Source organism: Neolamprologus multifasciatus, chromosome 7 (genome assembly GCF_963576455.1).
Source record: "Neolamprologus multifasciatus chromosome 7, fNeoMul1.2, whole genome shotgun sequence".
NCBI classification, from domain to species: domain Eukaryota; kingdom Metazoa; phylum Chordata; class Actinopteri; order Cichliformes; family Cichlidae; genus Neolamprologus; species Neolamprologus multifasciatus.
The window spans coordinates 25,482,149-25,503,388 of record NC_140445.1 but is presented as its reverse complement, the minus strand read 5'-3'; the positions used below and the strand labels follow the sequence as shown (position 1 = coordinate 25,503,388).

General features: G+C 38.8%; 1 protein-coding gene across 2 annotated transcripts in view; it reads right to left on the bottom strand.

Annotated features, from left to right (window-relative positions):
• Positions 1–7,591: 7,591 nt before the first annotated feature.
• Positions 7,592–21,240, bottom strand: part of gnaz (guanine nucleotide binding protein (G protein), alpha z polypeptide) — a 32,428-nt gene continuing 18,779 nt past the window's right edge. For both annotated transcript variants that reach the window (XM_085168546.1, XM_085168547.1), the window contains exon 3: positions 7,592–9,571. In XM_085168546.1, the coding sequence (XP_085024672.1) occupies positions 9,227–9,571 (345 nt within the window). In that variant the 3' untranslated portion in view covers positions 7,592–9,226. The remainder of the gene's footprint in view (positions 9,572–21,240) is intronic.

Below are 21,240 nucleotides of genomic sequence, written 5' to 3'. Positions count from 1 at the left end.
GTATCAGTTTTTCATACGTCAGAGACAGAGTAAGTATCATTTATGACCCTGTAGTAGCCCATATAGTGCCATTTAATAATTATTACAGGGACAAAGTGTTTCTGTGATTAGATGCTTTTGGCCTATATTATATAGACTTTGAATAAAGACAAATGCTTTTATCAGCACCAAATGTCCTGGTGGATGTAGTTACCTCACATTTTCCTGAATGTGATGTGCTAGGGAAGTAATCCTGAGCAGGATAAGGGGTTCAGATTGTGAACTTGCATTGGACTAGATTAGTCTGTATTGTCTACCTTTGGATAAATTTCTCTTCTCAGCAAAGAAAAGAACATAAGTGACATAGGGCAGCACGCACGTGGAATCAACCTGGCTGTAAAACAAAACAAAACAAAACAGAAACTAAGTGACTGTTAAAAAGCTATCAGACATAAGCAAATCTTACAGAAAAGTGTTTTTTTTTTTTTTTTAGATGAATGGATGGATGGCTGGATGGAAAAATCAAAGCCAAAATCATCCAAAAGGTTAGGTCAGATGATGTTAGTGATAAGGCATCCGAGGCATTTTTAGACTGGAGGGCAGACTGCCCAGAATTTGGAAACCAGTAAGCCTGTTAATTATAGGTGGATTGCTTCTCTGAACTCGCATCTTTGTGATCTTTGTGAAGTAATGGAACAGATGACAATGAAAGGTCTCAGAGAGGCTGGAAATGATTCTGGCCCTTAAGTGGGGTTATAAAATGCAGGGTCACCATGGAAAAGGAGATAAAAAGAAAATGAACTGGAATATGGTTGCAGCTGCAATCTTGATGTGGATTAAAAACACGATTTTCAGCAATTATTGATCATAAATTAGCTACTTTTTCAAGTAGAGAAGATTTTTTACTCTGTGGACCAGGTTCAGGAAGAAAATAAGGAGTGTTACTTCAAAATCCATCACACTGTCAATCTGAAAGAATCCATAGCAAATCAGTTAATTGTACAGAAAAAATAATAGAAAAATGCTGAAAAAGCATGCAAAACACAAACTGAATAAAACATAAAAGTGGTGGAAAAAACACAATGAAAGTTGAATAAAATAAGTTTTAAAGAAAGCTCAGAAAACTCAATGGAAGTGAGATAGGGAGAGATAAATGTGATGGAACAGCTATGGTTACAACTAATAGCAAATGTATATCTACAGTATTATTGTTCAATTCAAACACACATTACCTGCATCTGTTTCTATGCTTCTTTTCACCACATCTCAGTGCAAGCCTTCGCATGCTTCAGTTTCTCTCACTTTTGCATCTGTTCTGTCGCTGTATTGTGTTAACAGGGTTATTCCGAGTGCATTAAAATGAGGATTTTTCTACTGTCCACATGAAATATTGTCCACAGCATGCCGAAGCAGCAGGTGGCGATGTAACCCTAATCGCACAGATAAGTTGGCCAATCAAAAGCCAGTCTGATTTCTTTAGAGTAACTCCTCTGGTTGCAAAAAGAAGCTGTTTTGAGATCTGTGGGGAAACTGTCCAGTTTACTGTGTTTATAGTCTCAAATGTTAATTTCATGTTTTATTTAACACAACATAATTGTAGCCTTCATTAGATTCAAAATGGAAGATAAAGGATTGGCATAAGGGTCCTACTGTCAGATCCACCACTGATAAGTTTCATAACACCAAGTTACAGTTGAAAGACAGGACTTTATTAACCAAGGCACAATGTCTTGGTGGTTATGTACATCTTTTATATACAGGCTATATTGCAATAATAGACAGATGTCAATTTTCAACTAATTATGAAAATTATTTAGTGCAGAGCAATCAGCAAATCAAGGTCACAAGGTCAATGCATAACAGACATACTGTTCATTCATAAACAGAGCCTCCCAGTCAAAAACAAGTTTGTCAACAGTACAGCAAATGATTGTGGAGTTAGTATGTTTTCTGACACCTTAATAATGCCTGCAGGCCATTTTGCCGACACCCAAGCATTTAAATGTTTTAGGGGGGAAAAATAATTGCAACAGACTAGGAGCACATTATGGCAATTAACTGAAGCCGGCATAGAAAATGTGAACAGACAGAGTGTTGTTTCTCTACAGAGCTGGAGAAGTGTTACAATAATAAAGAGCGTGCAGTTCATAAAAGCACAGTGCGGAGAAGAGCTTTTCATAGAGTTTGGCAGACAAATCTCCCCCCCCCCCCCCCCACGCACACACAGACACACACACACACACACACACACACACACACACACAAAAGACAGACAAATTATTTTTAACTGGCTAACAGCATTAGACTATCACACTTGACCAAAGCTAAATACAGAAGCTACTTCATCCTGTATGTGTTTTCCTGGAACCAAAATAATAAAAAAAGGAGGAAGTGATTCATTGCAGAATAAGACAAATGGCAAAGCAGCTACTGTGCATCATTATTTCACTGATCAGTTCCTGCTGGCCTTGTGTTAGTGTGACTGTCTCTATATCTGTCAGTCTGACAATTTCTGACACCTCGTCAGTTGGCACTGCTGCAGGGACACGCATTGGAAGCAGGAAGCTGACGAGGGTTGCTGTGGGTTGGTGGTGCTGGTGTTAGTTTTGTGGTTTCATTGGATTGGTGGTGGTGAATTTACTGTCAGACGTTTTTTTGTTTGTTTGTTTTTTGTCAGAGGTTTTTGCTCGTTCAGTCACTGAGACTGAGGAACCCTGTGAAACAAGTGTTTTGGTGATTTACTGTTGCAACATTAACTGAATAGGAAGTGAAAAGTTCACAAATGCAATCCTGCATTTTGCGCAACAGTTTAACTGCAACTCAGTGACAACGTAGCTGCCAGTGTTTGGCCATTTTGTAACTTTATTGCCCATACTGTGAACATAACTAAAGGCTTGGTACAAAGTTAAATATGGAAACCATTTACCAGAATGGATTTAAGCTTCAAATTTAAGACTAGTAGGACTGGGCCCTAACCCTCAGCCTTTTTTATGATTCAGTCTATATTGCCTGGTGTTGTGCAATCACAGCCAAACTGCAGCTGAGTGAAATATTATTTTATACCCTCTGCTTCAGCAGAGGAATGTTGGCATACTTTATCTGATGCCCACAGGCACTGTGATATGGAGTTGACCAAGGCCTTCCCCACCACTTCAGACCTGTTAAGGCCTGTTTTCAGTACACCCAAGCTGCAGCAGAGAGTTCTGCTTTTGCCTCTCATACCAGTATAATAAAGACTTGTTGTGCTGGACATTGTTTTTCTTGTGATAGAAACATTTGAACCACTATTAGAAAGATTAGAATTACAAGTTTTTCTTTATAGATATTGATGGTGCATAACCGTCCAACTAGATGTATGATTTTTAAGATTGATATTTGGTAATTTAATAATCAATTTATCAGCAATATTTGTTTTCTTTCAGACACAAAATGTAAACAGATTTTTCTCGTACATTTGTGATGTGTAGATATTTATTTACTTGTTCACGCTGCTTGGATCAGCTGGTTGTTACAAACAGGGCAGTTGCATAGTGCCCTCTGGTGGGCAAGCTATGCAAACCCACACTCGTAACATCTGAATGGTGATCTCTTCAATCATCTCTTCATTCTTTTTCTATTTTTCCCTTATAATTAATAGAATGATATCGATAAATAAATATCGATACTGATAGATTAATATCAGTATTTACAGACAGCTGATACTGGTTGATAATATCGGCCCGCTGAGTTTTGTTTTTTAGCCTAAATCTCCACCATGATGCATTGCAGAAACTTTTTGAATTCTGGATTTATTTATGTTTTTAACATCTACCATCATCAGATATTATTATATTATTGTAATTATCATAATTGTGTTCTAGTTCTTGACTAATGCTTGCATAACTAACGCCAATGCAATCAACCACATGTTGTTTCTTGTTAGCATAATTTAATAAAACAAAGAATGCTCATAAATTACTAAATGATAAGCATGCATTGTAGCTGCTTAACCTCTGGATGTTTGCAGTTATAGTGATCCTGGCATTGTGCTGTAGATCGTCAAAGAAGAGGACCTGCACACTTGCTTGTTCATTTTCCGGAAAAATAAATGAATGTAAGTTCTAAATTTATTACTCTGTAATTTATGATTGAGCTTTTATTGGGCTTTCACAAAATGATGTAACAGAATGTAAATCTTGCTTTTAAATTGAGCTCACCTCTCTACCGATACACTGATAAGTATGCATTATCCACCCATTAAAATCCAGTAAAATGGCATTGCTAAAATTTTAAAAATAACTTAATATTTGGCAATAAGTTATTGTTTTTGACAGCTGATGTCACAGGGTCCAGAGGATGTTTTGTGAGGGTAACAGTAGCTCAGAGAGCTGACTCAAAGGCAGATGGTTCACAGCCAGATGTCAGGGACGGTTGATAATACTCATTAGGAAGTAGTGCAGATCAGCAGCAGTGGTCCGGGACAGCAAGCAGGAGGTCATTTCAAGAGGACAGAAGTTAAGTCTGTTTTTCAGAACTTCATTTAGGGCGTTAAGCTTGTGTTACAGGGGTCAGAGGAGGAGACAGTGTCCAAAGGTTAGTTTGAAGGATGAGGCTTGGCTGTCATCATTCTTTTTACAAAGCAAACAGAGGAGGGAGGAGTAAGCTGAGCAGTGCTGAGATGAGAGGAGAGGATCGACTGGATTTAAAGTGGTAAATGGCAGATTTGCCACCAGATACAGGCAAAGAAAGGCAGAGATGAAATACTAAAACTCTTCCAAGAAAGCCAGACCTGTGGAATTTTCCTACAGCTGCTTGAAGTTTGTCCATTTGATTCACAAGGCTGTTTACAGCCAAGAAGCAGGTGGGAGCAGATAACAAAGCTTAGGGGAAAAGAGGGAGAGCGCCCTGAGGGAAATAGAGTGGAAGAATAAATGTGGAGGTCAGTGCGGAGACACAGGGAAAAGTCAGCTGAAGTAAGTTAAAAGAGTTGAGCTGAGGACAAGCGGAAACACAAGAATCACAAGATATACCTAGTGGGAATGGTGTGAGGAAGTGTACTTATAGAGGTCTGGTTAGTTCTGGTCAACAACATGGAAACAGACAAGATCAGTTAGTGGGAAAGGCTTTGTTTTCCTTCTCTTTCTTTGAAAAATGTCTGAATGATTCAGGCGGCCTACAAATAGACAGGGCTGGAGCATGCCAGGAATTACAGATATTTATTGTTTCAGAGCTGTCATCATATGGCCAAAAATGTCTCTTTCTGTGCCTGTGGTTGTTTTTTGAACTACTTCTTATTTTTAGAAATGCCTCAGTCCTTTTTCCTTATTATATACTGTATGTCCCAATACTGATGACAAACCGGAGGTTTCTGGCCCCCGTTTAAGTCTTAGATTTATGGGCAATGCTTCACAATCTAAAAGTAAAAACAGTCAGAGGTTTTGTTATAAGCCGGTAATTTTTTTTTTAGGCCCATCAATCTGTTTCCATGTATTTCCATCACGTAAAACAGCAAAAACCTGACCCTGACCTCTGAATTCATATGAGAACGCACTGACCCATACAGACTACTAAGTGACAAAGTTTCTTATACATATATATATATATATATATATATATATATATATATATATGTATATATATATATATATATATATGTGTGTGTGTGTGTGTGTATTATCAACCGTCCCTGACATATATATATATATATATATATATATATATATATATATATATATATATATATATACAGCTAATATTCTGATAGATTTTTTTTTCATTTTGGTAAGTTTAAAATATAGCAGATCACAAGATTCTATATTCTTTTTTTAAAAATCTCAAAATGTTGGGAACACTGACCATTAAAAAGTTAGGGAACCTTCCATCATCTTTATTTTAGCCCTGTTACCATCCTAATTTTTGTTACTCTAGATCACTCTTTGTTAATTTTCTTGGGGAATAATTATTTTTGCATCTTTTTACAATGTATATACACAATGTACTGAAAAAAATATCATGTCACATGTATTGGTGAAGTCCTGAGCATTTCTTCTAGTTTCTTCTGCAGGGATGAAATATGCCAGCTATTTTGATCATAAAGGCTGCTGTCTGACAGGTCAGTCCAAAATCGGACTTTGTTCTGGCTACAAAGGCAGCATGTGATTCACATTATTTTCATACTTACCAGCGCGTTCAGTGACAAACTCTTGGTCTATCACTCTGAACTCAATGCATTTAGAAACGTAGACCTGGGCCAGACGACCTGCTAATGCTCGGTCAAATCGAGCATCAAATGAGGATGAAAGGTGATTTATATTAATTTGAACATTACTGGTTTCCAGATGGACTGCTGTGAGTATTTCAAAAATTGTTAAAACTAATGGGATTTGCCAACAAGAGTGCATTTATGTTTTTACTGTATTTAGAAAATGAAATTTTAAGCTGTCACGAGTCCTGGCAAGCTAAACTGTTTGCGATCATTTCTAGCGCTATTTCTTAAGAGTTATTAGACCACAAAACCCAGATCTGTACACATCACCAAAGGTTTGTTGAGTGTGTTGAAACATTTTACTGCTACTTTTTGTGTTATTTTTCTTTAAAAACCTCTGTCAGTGTCACAATGAGCTGCTTAGTGATACCCTCTGACAGCATAAGGCCGACCAGTTTGTACTTCAAATTTTATTTGAAAAAAAAAAATTATTTAAACTCCAGTCTCATTTGAATTAATAAACAAATTAATGAAAGAAATGCAGGACTTTGACCTTTTTTTTTTTTTTTGCAGCGACTTCTCTCTCAGTTTTCAAAGTTGGCACCAACTCCAACCACATGACAGTCATAAGGCACAATTTCAGCCTTCTCAGAAATTAATTTTATTTATGTTCATCCCTCAAACAGATTCCCACTGTTGGTTCAATCAGTCCACAAAACAATATCCCCATGACCTGAAGACATTTCCCACACATGGATGTAGATCATGATGAAAGGAGCAGGATGTAAAAGGCAAAATAGTAGTAGTTTTATTTAACGCTTGGTCCCCTGTGTGACATACTGAATGCTAAATCAAACACGAAAAAGTTTGTTCCACTTGAGCGTACTAGGATGGCCACAGGGTCATATCATCCTATTATAGGTTTGAATACAGTGAAAGTATTTTCATATCTTCTTCATTTAGAGTATGGGAAGTTGAAAATGACTACTTGACTAGAAACTAAGAAGTGCAAAAATCCAAAAATATTTGTGGACTCTATCAGCCCACCTGGTGATGCTGGAGTTTATACACTAATTAGAATGAAGTCTGCGTGCTGCTGTGCACCGTCACCCAATCACACGTAGGCCGAGTTCATTCTGCAGTGATTTAATTGCATACTTTAGGTCCGAGTTCTGCTTGGCCCAGTGGCTACATTGTACGAGGAGGACAAACACTTTTTTGTCATTGTTTGGACACTGAAGATGGAAGCAAAGTTTCAGACAGGGTGCTCTATTCCGAGTTGCAAAAAATCACTCGATGCAGCATAATTACGAAAGAATACGGAGGGCCTGCGGCAGTCCGTCCTCTATAAACATTCCCCTCCCGAACACATTTAAAACACTGTTGACACAATCACCACCCAAAAACACATTTACTACACCATAAAAATTTGCATAAGTTGTTTTATTAATAGTTATTGTCCTTTTATACGTCTTTTTTTGTTTGTTTGTTTCATCGTTTTAGTCTGTTGTTGAAGTGGACATCCTGTAAAGTCAAGCCCTTGGCTGAGTTGTTCTCTGAACTAAAAAAAGAAAGGGTAAGAGGAGGAGTGGAGTGGGATCTTCCTCCTCTGTCTCTCACTCTCTCTTTATCGCACTCACAGCATCCCAACTCAACCGTTATTTTTCATGTTGTTTGAACAAAGAGTGTACCTTACAGTATATTTACACATCATACTGACTGACTGGTTTAACAATTTCCATTTAGATAATGCAAGGACGATTGAACTTTGAAAGTTTGCTTCTTTGTTTTCAGGTTCTTCTACAGTCTCCCCTTTCACCCCCAAGCTTCTGTAGTGAGGTTATCTTCATCACCAGTATATTCATCATCGCCGTTAGCATTGTCACCATAAAAATTCTGATCATCATTATTATATTTATATAACTCTTTTCAATAGATTCCTCTCTGACAACTGTACAATCGTACACAGTGTTTGACTTTAATATATATTTTTGGGAATATATTATTTAGAACCTAGGAAAAGAGGAACATAATCCCAAAGAAAATATATTAGTATCCCAAAGTAACAAAATCATGCATGATTTAATGTCTTCATCCATAAAAACTAAACCAAAAAAAGAAAAAAATTTAACATAAAGGATGGGATCCAGATTTATTTACAAACTGATCTTGGCACTGCTTTTTTTTTTTTGTCTCTTGCTGGAAACGGTAATGAAAAATACTTTTGACTCTTCCGAGTGTAACATACTCCTGGTATTAAGTCAGGGACCTGCTGTAAAAGCTGGTTTGAGAGACATGTTCTTTTTTTCTTTTCTTTTTTTTTAAAGCGCAAAAAGATAAAAGAAAGAGAGGAAAAGAACAACAACAGACAGCTGATAAGGAAAGAACAGAAATGGTGCCTAGAAAACATATTTCACTTCGACTTTAGACTGTGGCAGTTTCCTCTTTTAGGCAGAAAACCTGTGACGTCATGTTTACTGACTTCTTTTTTCCCCAGAAATACAGGCCTTCTCTCTGTCTCTATATCTGTGTCTCCTCAGGTGCCCTCGCCGTTTACTATTGTTTGGGTAAAAAGACAAAAGAGAGCATTGATTCTGCAGAAATTATTTTCAATTAAGCAGCATTAACTGACTCAGGTTTCAGGTTTGACAGGCAGTTGGGGGCAGCTTTCTAAAAATTTTCCAGTGTTGCCTTGTCAAACCAGTGTCTGACTGAAGATCGCACGTGTGAGCAAACTATAAGGATGCGTGTTGGTGTGCATGTGTTTGGGTGTCTCTGCATACTCATATTCAGTGCAAACATGTAGGGTAGAAATCCCACCTCAACCATGGACCATCAGCTCTGTTGTTTCCATTGAAACACTTGAATCTACAGTATTGTCCATCCCTCACTGTCTTACTAACTCATTTCCTTTCCAGTCCTCTGTTGCCCCCTCTTCAAAGAGATAAACTGCCCGGCAGGCTAACATGCCTTTGTTTATCCAGCCTCGCGGCAGGCTAACGGCAGCCCGCTTTTCACCCCCTACCACCACCCCACCCCACCCCACCCCACCCGTGTCAGGTCCTAGCATAGCCCAATGTATTTCAGATTGTTCTGGATGATCACGTCCGTGACAGCATCAAACACGAACTGGATGTTGCTGGTGTCGGTGGCACAGGTGAAGTGCGAATAGATCTCCTTGGTCTCCTTGTTGCGGTTGAGGTCCTCGAACTGCCGTTGCACATAGACAGCTGCCTCCTCGTAGGTGTTTTGACCTTTGTAATCGGGGAAGCACACTGTCAGGGGAATGCGTTTTATCTTCTCAGCCAACAGGTCCTTCTTGTTGAGGAAGAGGATGAGCGACGTGTTGGTGAACCAGTTGTTGTTGCAGATGGAGTCAAACAGACGCAAGCTCTCGGCCATACGGCTCTGTGTGGAGGAGAAAAGGGAAGAAAAGTAGGGGGGGGGGGATTAGATCATGAGAAAAATGACTTCATGACAAAGAAAATGTAGCATTTAGTTTGTAATAACAACTCAAACCAGCTCAGATTTTTGCATTGTGAAGAGTTAAGAGTTAACATAGACTAACCGAACTGGACTCATTCTGGTAGCTCGTGACGAGATTTCAGGTAAATGAGGACATGTTAAGTCTGAAATCATCCAGCACATGTCACAGACATCTACTAGACTAGCCAAAGGTACGCCTTCTCTGTTATGTCAACACAGACTTGAGACTAAGACAGCCGCAGACCTTTGTTTGAACTCTCATGCTCTCCTCTAAAACTGCTGATTATCTCTTCTTCCGCTGCTTGCTTAATCCAAGTCCTACACAGTGAAATGATCAGTCAGGGAAAACGTGTTCAAGTCTTTAGTCAAACAAACTAACTTATTCCCTAAAGAGTAGCTCACATATAAGAAAATGTGAGTGGCTCATGTGGAACACACTTCTATGGCCTTATATAGTTTGTCATAACAGAAACACTATGCAGCTGAGACTTAGGAAAGCTTACAGAAGGATAATAAGAACAACACTGATTTCTTCCTCTCAGTGCCTACCTCTTTTCCGTTATGGTTCATTTGGATGCTGAAAAGTTTTTTTTTCCCTAGCATGCTATAACTGTTGTGGCTTGATGACAAAGTTCACCTTCAGCCTTAAACTTTGATAAATAACATTGGAGCTTTTCAAAAAGTGGGTCAATTATCACATTTAGCCGTAGGACCACATTAGATGTCACATTCATTTTCTCTAAAGTGAGATAAAAAAAATAGATTTCACAACTCTCTGATGGAAATCGCTGATGCCTGCTGTATCCTGCAGACAAATCCGTTAGTCACGAGTTAAAGTAAGGGTTGAGCAGAGAGGACTACTAGCGAGAGAAATGAGACTACCACAGTTATGTATTTTTTTGAAACTTTATGCAGCTCATTTTTGATTGCGTGTTGCAGTAATCTTTAAAAACATGCAGGTTAGGGTGCTTAAGAAAAAACAAAACGCCTGCGAACATGAGTATGTATGCACTTTCTTACAGCTGTGCTCATGTGATGTTGATTGTATAAGGCAAAGCTAAGAAAGAGAAAGCTGATCTGTTCATGGCATCTGCTGGCATGTGGCGAGTGGCCAGTAGCTTGTGACTGGGAGGTTGTCAGATGAAACGCTGCTGTTTAAAAGGTTACAGAAACAACATGATGCTCTGAGCAAATCACAAGATCTGCACAGCATGAAAAAAAAGAGATACCGAGGGAAATAGCACAGGATTAGGCAATCGCTGCCAGATTCAAAGTAAACCCTCATAATTCAGTGGTGTAAGTGCATTATTTTTGGATAATGATGAAAAGACTGCAGTTATGAGAAACTTGTATTGCAGGTAGCCCTTAGATACTGCTCCAAAAAATGCATTTAGCTGTTAATGTGTGCCAAGAAGACCGCATTCACATGCACAGACTGTATTAGTGCATTTTTTATGTTTTCTTATAATTATTTTATTCATTTCAGTGCTAGTTTTAAGCAATAAAAGCACACTCACTCACATATACATCACAATCTCCATACACTTTCACCAAAGTTTCCTCAGGCTTGATATTTACCCCCTAATTAACCTCTATATATTGTTTATACTTTAGCTAGTTTTATTTTTTTATACATCCAGTGATTATTCATTTTAACTACAGTACCCTTCCTTATGCTAATTGTTTTGCAGTTCACTGAAAGAGCAGAAATGCAACCAGGGGTGTATTGACTGTGAAACTGAAACTGAATTTGTGATACAAACAGTCCGAAGTTTCAGTCCTGGTTCCTTGTACATTCTGCCTCTTCCTGACCGGCAGCCACCTTTTAAGCCTTATTAACAGAGGTGCCGTGTACAACAACTGTCTTCATCAAGGCACTGTAAATAGATAATTATGTAATGTTAAATAATAGTATATCAAGCTACTAGTTGAATCCTGAATGGGAAACAATACGTGAATACAATACTTTACAGTGGTTTGGTCCACTGCCTGTCGTCCTCTAAGGCCTCAGTCACACAGACCAGTTGAGTGCCACCTGGCAACCACTGTCGCTAGGGAAAAATGAGCACTCCGTGACTGTTTGCTAGTGGGTGTGTGGATTGCTAGCTGTTGTTTGTTGAAATTGGTGGCAAAGCGGGAGCTCTACTAAAAACCTCTTTGTGATTGCTTTCATTGCTAGCAGATTACCGCAGTCACCCGTAGTTTGTACGGAAGACACCAACTTTTTGCACACTCTGTAACTAACCATGGAGCAGTAATGAAACTTTGAAAAGTGCGACACAGATTGGAAACACCGACCATAGTAAATGCCATGCCTAAATCATGAAACCATCACATTTCAAAATATGCTAATTTTGCTTTGAGGGCAAAGTTTCACAGTATCACCACCGCTTAGCAAATAGCTGGCTATTGTTTGCACACAACTAAACATCTTTCAATGGGCAATGGCTGCAATCTTCTAGAGACCAAAGCAATTTGAAGGAGGTTGTCGATGCAGTGCTATAGTGCAACTATTTTCACCTAGCAACAGCAGGCAACTTGGAGCGTCCACTCAGCAACAGGAAAACATGTGATTGGTCGTTACCAGGGGTCTCTACCAGACTGGTCTCTAAGTCTTTACAACTGGGATTTTGGCAATCAATTTCAATTTCAGCCACTGACAGCAACCTCCAGAGACCTTTAAGCAATATTCACTTTTCCCTAACAACCGCTGCTTGGTAGGTAGTTGCCAACCAGTCTAACTCTTCTAGCACTCAGTAAAATGTAACATATTTTGATTTTTCTAACTAGATTATGTTACCCTTACCTTGCTTGTGTGTGATTCAGTGCAGCTGCTGTCTTATTATGGAGGTAGCGACATCTTCTAATCCATGTTTAAGGAAGCAGGTCTGTGCACATATTTCTGCTTTCCTGGGTTTTCATTTAAGACTTTAAAAATTTCCAGGGACCCTCCTTTTACTGGTTATTGGCACAGCTTGTGCCACCCCACTTTAAAAATCCTGGAGGCACCCCTGCATGTTGAAAAAATTAGGTTGAGAAATAACTGTGATAAAGTGGATTGAGTGGTGATAGTTAGCCAGACGAAATGAAAGCAAGCTAGTCTGGTGAAAGCTGTAATCTTTACAGACTGTTCAAGTAAAGAGTGAACTGTAAACAGTGTTGGGGAGTAACGGAATACATGTACCGCCGTTACGTATTTAAAATACAAAATATGAGTAACTGTATTCCGTTACAGTTACCGTTTAAAAAGGTGGTATTTAGAATACAGTTACTTTGTTGAAATAAATGGATTACACAGCGGTACTTCCCTGTTTCATATTGTCGCGGGTCAGGACTGTTTGGGTTTTGTTTGACAGCTACGTTCTGTTGTTCCAGGTGGCAGCGTTATGGTTGCCATGGTTACAAGGTGACGCTCTCTGTGTGTTTCCTGGGTGAGAGAGGCCTTTTTGTTGTTGTTGTTGTGCTAAGCTAATAGGCAGAATGCTACCGGTATAGCTCTAAAGAATGTAGCATCATAGGCAGTGTAGTCCGTGCTGCAGGGAGAATGGACTGCCATACACGTTATGTGTCTGTGAGCGAGGGAGGGAGAAAAAGGAAAAGTACAGCTGTCATCGAGCAGAAACGGGAGCTGGAAGCATGTAAATATAATAATAACCACTGCAGCCAAGAAGAGTGCCTGACGAGCCCAGTTGTAAGTAAGCTATTAAGACTCAACTGTACACCGTGTTCGTGTTTTCCTCCAAAAACAATAAGTTCCGTTGCAGCAGCCTTTCAACGCCTCTCTCTGTCTCTCGCTAGCAAAGTGACCCAGACAACAAAGTAAAGCTAGTTTTCGGCTATGAGCCCGACACAGAACCCACCGTATTAGCCAGAGGTCCTTTTACTACGGTTCGGAGCCGCGGACCTTCTGTAACAGTAATAAATCACAGCAATAGTACATTCATGTAGTTGTAAACAGCATGATAATATATTAAGTAATCCAAAGTATTCAGAATACGTTACTCTCATTGAGTAACGTAACGGAATACGTTACATAATACATTTTGGGGCATGTATTCTGTAATGGAATACATTTTAAAAGTAACCTTCCCAACACTGACTGTAAAGCCAGAATAATATATGCTTTTTTGAGCATAACTGAAATAGTGTAGTAGAAAGCTAAAGAAAAACTCAGTATACACTAAACCATTAACTTTGAGAATCATTAAATGGCTCCCTGGCAGTCATTTTTGCTTTCAATGCAACAGTTTGACAGAGTATCCAATAATAAATGCACCACTGAAGGAAGCTGCCTCAAAAGTAAAAAGTAAAATCTGTTGTAACAGAAGGTGATCAACTCACCGGGCTCTGTCTAAATGTCTTTTTAAAGCCTTATTGTCCCATCCAGAAATTAGCTAATTGCTTGAAAAAATCAAAATGAGACACAACAGGAAGAAGGAAATAATTCTGGCTTTAGTGTTCAATGCAAATTGCATAAGAGTGTGTTGCCAAATCTGCTCTGCACTGAAGCATTTAAGTGCCTTTTTTCTTTTATTGTCTGTCTGTTTTCCTTTCTGTTACCAGTCCCATGTCGCTACCTAATTAGATTGAATTACAAGCTCTCCTTCCTTCACAAGTATGCATCCCGGGTGCTGAGACCCAAACATTGTATACCGCATATGGTCCTGTCAGGCTGTTTGAGTTCACTCCTCCTTTTTCCAGGGTGTCAAAACAAAAGCCCAGATGGTAAAGAGAGTATAGCAGGAGACAGCCAGCTGAGCCAAGGGACTCTCAAGTCTCATCACCTGGCCACCTATCACTTTACAGCAAGTGTTTCCTAACAGGGGGTGGAAGGAGAGCAGGGTTGGGGGTCCCCAAAGTACGCAGACCCCCTCCTTTGCTTCAAGCACCCACTGATGCAGACATGCTCACACACATGTGCACGCACACACACCCACACACACGCTGCTTCCCCCTTCACCTCCTCCTGCCAGAGTACTCAAGAGAGCGGTGTGGGCTTTAATTAAGCTTAAGTATTAATGAGGAAGTTCATCACTGTGTCATTGCTTTGTTTCCCAAATACAAGCCATTTAAGTGTGCAGCCATCTCTGAATTACTCATTAAGGTTAAATTTACATGTCACTGCCTGACAAGAAATGACGCCCTGCATCTATCTGCCAAGGTTGCTTTTTTTCTGTCAACATATTTCTTTTTTTCCCTGTTGCACCTGAGAGTTGCATTATTCAGGCCGCTCCCTTTCTATTTCCGCTCTCTTTTTAATTACTAATGTTGTTACTGTGGGCAGCAACACTGCAGGGTGTAGCTGTTAAGAACAGGCAAACAAACATAAACACAATGTATTTGTACACATGACCAGAAGCCCTTTTTTAAAAAAAAGTTGAACATGAGCTAAACAAATTTAACAAATTCATCTAGGCTATTTTTTTTAAATATTTTTGTCTGTCACCTTATTATGACAATGATGTGAATAAGACAAAGTTCAAAGCACTCTAAGAAAAATATAGAGGCCATGAAAGGTACTAGGCTTGTATGTCACTATAACAAGGGCCATATATATCTTCTGTATTCTTAGTCATATAATGGAAAGCTCTTTTTCCAAAACACCATTATTTGATACGAAGCAATTCAGAAACATGATGGTAATGCCTTTGATAGCCAGTTAAGAAGCACGGGGTTGGAAATATTTCTGAAAAAAACTATCTGTCTGAAACACATTTAATGCCCGAGCGATTCTGAAATACAGCCAATGCTATTCAAAGTCACCGATCAGGGAAAATGTTTTACATCCAGGCCCGTTTGCACATCATCTCTGCTGTAGCTCGAAAGATAAGGCACACACAACAAAGGTCCACATTCGAAAACGTGAAACCCTATTCGTTGATTTCCAGCATCCTTTCATGTGACAGGTAATGAATTCCCATTTGAGAGATTACTGAAATAATAAATGAAACAATAGAAGTAGAGCTGACAGTACAGTCGGTGTCTGTGCTCATGTTTGGCAAACACAAGCTTAAGCAAGCGCTAATCTCATATCTATGCTTTTCATTTTCCCCTCACAGATAAAAAGAATTGACTGCAGTTGCTCGGCGTCAGCTGTTGCATATAAACCTGCGCTACATATTCATAATAACACAAACACTCGAACAGGAACACAATACATGCATGAAACTTCATCTATTCTCTCCAGCGCTGCTGTTTATTGTACCACCGCCCCCCCCCCCCCCCCGCCCCCCCTGCTCCTTTCCCTTCTCATCCTCCCTTCCCTAGTCACAGCTCACTGTCAACAGCACAGGATTAGGAGCATTTGACTGGCCTGTTGCTAAGCAACAGTAGCCGTGGTAACCGATTCATTATGAAGACAGGAATGGGACAGCGAAAATGCATCAGGGAATGGGATGATGGGTAAATATACTGTAATTATTATGGTGTATTTTCTGTCTTGCGCGAGTTGATGCATGGAAACGGAACCAGTGTTTTATCAGTCAGATGAGTTCTGATTTTTTTCAGCTTGTATGAATCCTGAATGCTGAAACCACTTAAGTGATCACCGGTCACAGCATTAAGCTATCACAATAAAATGGGACCTTTTGTTCATGAAAGCAGCTTAAATTTATTTGTAAACATGCGCAGAAAAATTTGATGAATGTCTCAAAAGTTCTAATGACTGTTAAGAACACCAACAACGACCACACACCAAATGTGGTTGTGCAATTCAGCTTCCCTTTTCAGTCCTCTTGTGTTGTTTGTCACTATATTTAATATATTTCTTACATATTTCTTACGAAGCCTCAGGGCAAACTTTTCTATTAAACCATCCTGCAATGACTGGGTTCAAACCTACAGCACTTCCACCTTACTCTGAGAAATCAGTGAGTCAGAGATGCACTTAAATGAAAACTGATGAGTCACTCCTGGGTACGACTGTTGAATCAGTACCCTAGTTTTTGTTCATGAGAAACTTGCTGTAATGCAAAGTTTTAATTCCCACCAACTAATGGTTTTACATGCTGTGACTCAATTGTGGCACTTCTAATGTAGATGTTAATAATCTTTCCAAGTGTTTTCATTGAATAAAATGTTTGATATTTGTGATGCAATAAAAACAAACATGAATGAGTCTACGCAAATAATTTGCATACTGCGCAGTAACCTTAGTGCAAATTTATTCAGTGTTACTGACATGCTTTTAACAAGGTCAGAGATATTTAAAGACCTTTAAAATGCCTCATTATGGAGCCAGCTGCTCTAACAACATTATTATAATGTGTCAACCCAGCTTCATTTTGCTGCTTTTGATTTCAACTTTATTGCAGATTATCTTGCAAAATGTTAAAGCAAGGATGTGGTCATGCCTTGTTATCTAAATCTTTGGAGTCTACATTGCTGACTCCTTATAGCCTGACTTAAAAAGATGGAAAATATAACAGTTCTCAGAAATGTGTAAAAAATGTTTCCCCTGAACGGAAGCTGCTTGTTTCCAGCAACCTTTGCGATGTAACTGTGGTGTAATACTGCAACCTGATGATCATGTAGATTTATTGGGTGTGGTGTGGCAGAATTTATACCCAAGTTCCTCAATTTTAAACCACCAAGTATCCGATATAAATATCTGTTATACATATGTATTTTATATGTAGTGCTGCATAAACGACAGACTTTGGACATGTATAGTCTTTGTTGTGTCTGTTGTAAGACAAGCCATAGAGTTTTGACACTGCTTGTTGTGTCTGTTGTGGAACACGCCATCGAGTTTTGACACTGCTTGTTACATAAGAGTCTTACACTTCCTGCTTCACACACGTGTGCCCTGCATTCTGTACTGAATACTAATTCATTTTAGTTTTAATGCTTTAAAAGTCACCAATGTTTCGCTTTGTAATCACCATTTTTGTCAGAATCTGCACTTTTTAAAAAATTTTGCTTTTTTTTAACCACAAAAAGTAAATGACAGTAAAGTACAGAACAACATCTAAGGATCTGTAGGCCTCACTTTCCTCAGTTAAGGTCAGAGTTCATGATTCAACAATGAGAAAGAGACAGGGCAAAAGTGGCATCCATGAGTTACAAAGTTGAACTTTTGGAGGGTTTGAGTCCCGTCACATTGGGAGTAAAACTAACACAGCATTTTGTAAAAAGAGCATCACACCGGCAGTCAAACATGGAGATGGTAGTGTGATGGTCTGGGTCTGGTTTCTGCTTCAGGGCCTGGACGAATGACAGAACCATGAGTTCTGTTCTCTACCAGAAAATCCTGAAGGAAAATATTCAGATATTAGTTTATGTCCAACAGCAGCAAGTCCACCTCTGAATGAAGGTTTTTAAAGTGGCCTTAGAAGAGGCCTTTTCTGCTTGAAAAGTCCTCCAAGATGAATGAATTAAAACAATTCTGCAAGGAAGTGTGGGCCAAAATTCCTCCAAAGTAATGTGAAAGACTCATCGTCAGTTATCACCAACACTTGATTGCATTTTTTCAACCAAGTATTAGATTTAAGGGGTAATTACTTTTCACAAAGAGTCGGGTAGCTTTGGTAGATTAATTCAGACACACAATTTCTCTGTGTAACAAACATGTTAACTTGTTCTTCTCTGGCTGTTTTTGAGCAGCTTACCTTGCCTGTATGCTAATGTAGTTTTAAACTTTGTGCAGAGCTTTAGATTTTTAACCAGATTTTTCAGCACTGTAATACTATTGGTTTTGGTTTGTCTCATCACATGAACCCATATGAATCGTGAGATTTGTCTTGCTGATACAGCACAAACCTCAAAGTACACCTCGTTTGTATGTTAGATACTATCCGCTTTGAGAAAACTGCAGTATTTGATACTTTTGGACTGAAAACTACCTGATTATCAAACTTTTGTTTTAAAATGGCAGCATGTGTTAACCACTAAGACATGCTTAAAATGGCATATAAAATATAATGTGTGCCGATGTCTATATATATATGCCTTATAGCTACAGTACAGTAAACAATACAAACTACCATAAATTAGAACATTAGTAATAAGCATTATTTTTTATTACTTTTCACTAGAGTTAACAAATTATTGTTGACAATGGTTATTATAAAGCAATATTAGTTACATGCTCTCTTGTGTAATTTTGACGAGTATGATTGATGTGACTCGGTGATTAGCGCTGTCACTTCACAGCATGTGGGTTAGCTGACAGACTGACAACTTGTTTAGCATGTAGCACACCTCATACACGCTGGGTTGGCCCTAAGCTTTCACGCAAAAACTTTTTATTTAAGGAATGCTATGTGGGGTTGTTCCCATTCACCTGCCTGAGCTCACAATGATCTGTGTAAATTAGAGCTTCTAAAAAATGCATTTTCTTTCTTCTCTTTGTCAAGTTGCCCGAGAAAGATCAAAACTTGCTTTTGCAAAAATGCTTAATGATTAAATTATTACTTTGAGCCAAAGAGCATAGACATCTTTCCTCTTGCTTTTCCAGCCAAGAATTCCCCTTGACACAAGTGTGAATTGCATTAATTGTCCAACTAAACAATAAAACTGTGTATTCACGGTCAACACAACTTTACATTGAGAGCAATGATGGTAAATGGGCTGGCATTTTCTATTTTAATTGAAACTGCAAGGCATGTATAAATACATACAAATTGTACTAATTGAACACAAATACAGGTTGAATCAGATGAGGCAGCATATCTCCAAAACTAGTTATACATACCAGCCACTTCATTAGGTACACCTGTTACCTGTTCAACTGCTTATTAATACAAATGTGTAATCAATCAATGACATGGAGGTATGTGACATCATCAAGACAGGTAATTTAAGTTGCTTTGACTGTGGCATGGTTGTAGTATTTCAGTTTTTTTGTGGGATTTTCACACACAACTGTCTCTAGGATTTACAGAGAATGGTTTGAAAAAGAGAAAATATCCTGTGAGCGGCAGTTCTCTGGTTAAAATGCCTTGTTGATGTCAGAGGTCAGGGGAGAATGGCCGAACTGCTTTGAGCTGACAAAAAGGCAACAGTAACTCCAATGACCACTTGTTACAGCTGATATAAGCAAAAGAGCATCTCTGAATCCAAACCTTGTACCACTCCTGTCATCTAAGAACGGAAAACTGAAGGTATCAGTTCGGCTCACCAAAATTGAACAAGAGAAAATTGGAAAAATGTTGCCTGGTCTGACGAGTCTCAATTTTCTGATGGTAGGGTCAGAATTTCTTGTAAACAACATAAAAAGATGGCTACATCCTACCTTGTATCAATGGTTCAGAATGCTGCTGGTGGTGTAATGGTGTGGGAGATATTTTCTTTGTACACTTTGGGCCCTTTAGTAACAGCTCCACAGTCTAGCTGGATGCTGCTATTGACCATGTTCATACTTTTATGGCCACAGTGTATCTTCTGCCATGACACAAAGTTCCAATCATCTCAAACTGCTTTCTTGAATGTGGCGGTGTTCAAGACACAGTTCACTGTACTCAAATGGCCTCCACAGCAGCCACATCCCAATCTAGTAGAGCACCGCTGAGTCGTAGTAGAGTGGGAACCGACTCTGCAACAACTTTGTGATGCTATTATGTCAATGTGGATCAAAATCTTTGAGGAACCTTTCCAACACGTTATTGAGTCTATGCCACAAAGCATTAAAGCAGTTCTGAAGGCAAAAGAGGTCCAACCCAATACTAGCAAGGTGTCCCCAATCAAGTGGCTGATGAGTGCATTTTTGGTTTTTAAATTCATAAGTATATCATGTATTTCCCTGACAATCCATATAACTCACCTTCCTTTGGATTTATCCACTCTGATAGCTTTCCTCGCCTTTGTTTGAATAATAAAAGTTGTTTTTCCTTGCACCAGTTAACTCCCATTGCTATACAGTGCCTGCACAATCTGCTAATTCTCACAGGTACAACCTCACACTTTATTCTGTGAACTCAATTAACACCATACTGCATTTTCTCCTCAGACTTTATTTTTAACCTATAAAGCTAATTGATTTCATGTTCCAACCTGGCTCGATGTACACCCTGTTTTATCCGGGTAACCCATGCATTATCAGGCCAGTCCACTTCCAGCAATGACCAAGTTTCCTCTGCACTTGAGCTATTTCTGGAGTTGACTGTAAAACATCAAGGTGAAAGTGGATGCTGGGATCGTGGAAAAAGTAAAGCAAATAACCAAATACAATTATATTGTTGATCCTCCGTTATCCCGGAGGCAGTTAAACAAGAAGTAACTTTTCTAAAACACTCAGATAAGATGATGAATATGCTATGAAGAAGAAATCGTTTAAATTCCAAAACCATGAAGAGAAGATAACAAACACAAGCCATTCCCCTCTTTTAGACAGATTTAAAATAACTGTGATTACTAAATTAAGGCAAAGAGAATCCATTTCACCATCCCAAAACATTAGATAAGGAACTTAAAATGTAGATAAGGCTTTCTAAATTGAAAACTAAAACTATAAATGAAGTTAAGTAAAGCAGTATCATTCCAGATGTGTTTTGAGTAGTCTTGGGTACCATGTCGCACGTGGCTATCAGTCTGAATTAATGTGGCTAAGTTCATTTTTGTTTATTGTGGTAATTACATTTGTTGCACAAGCA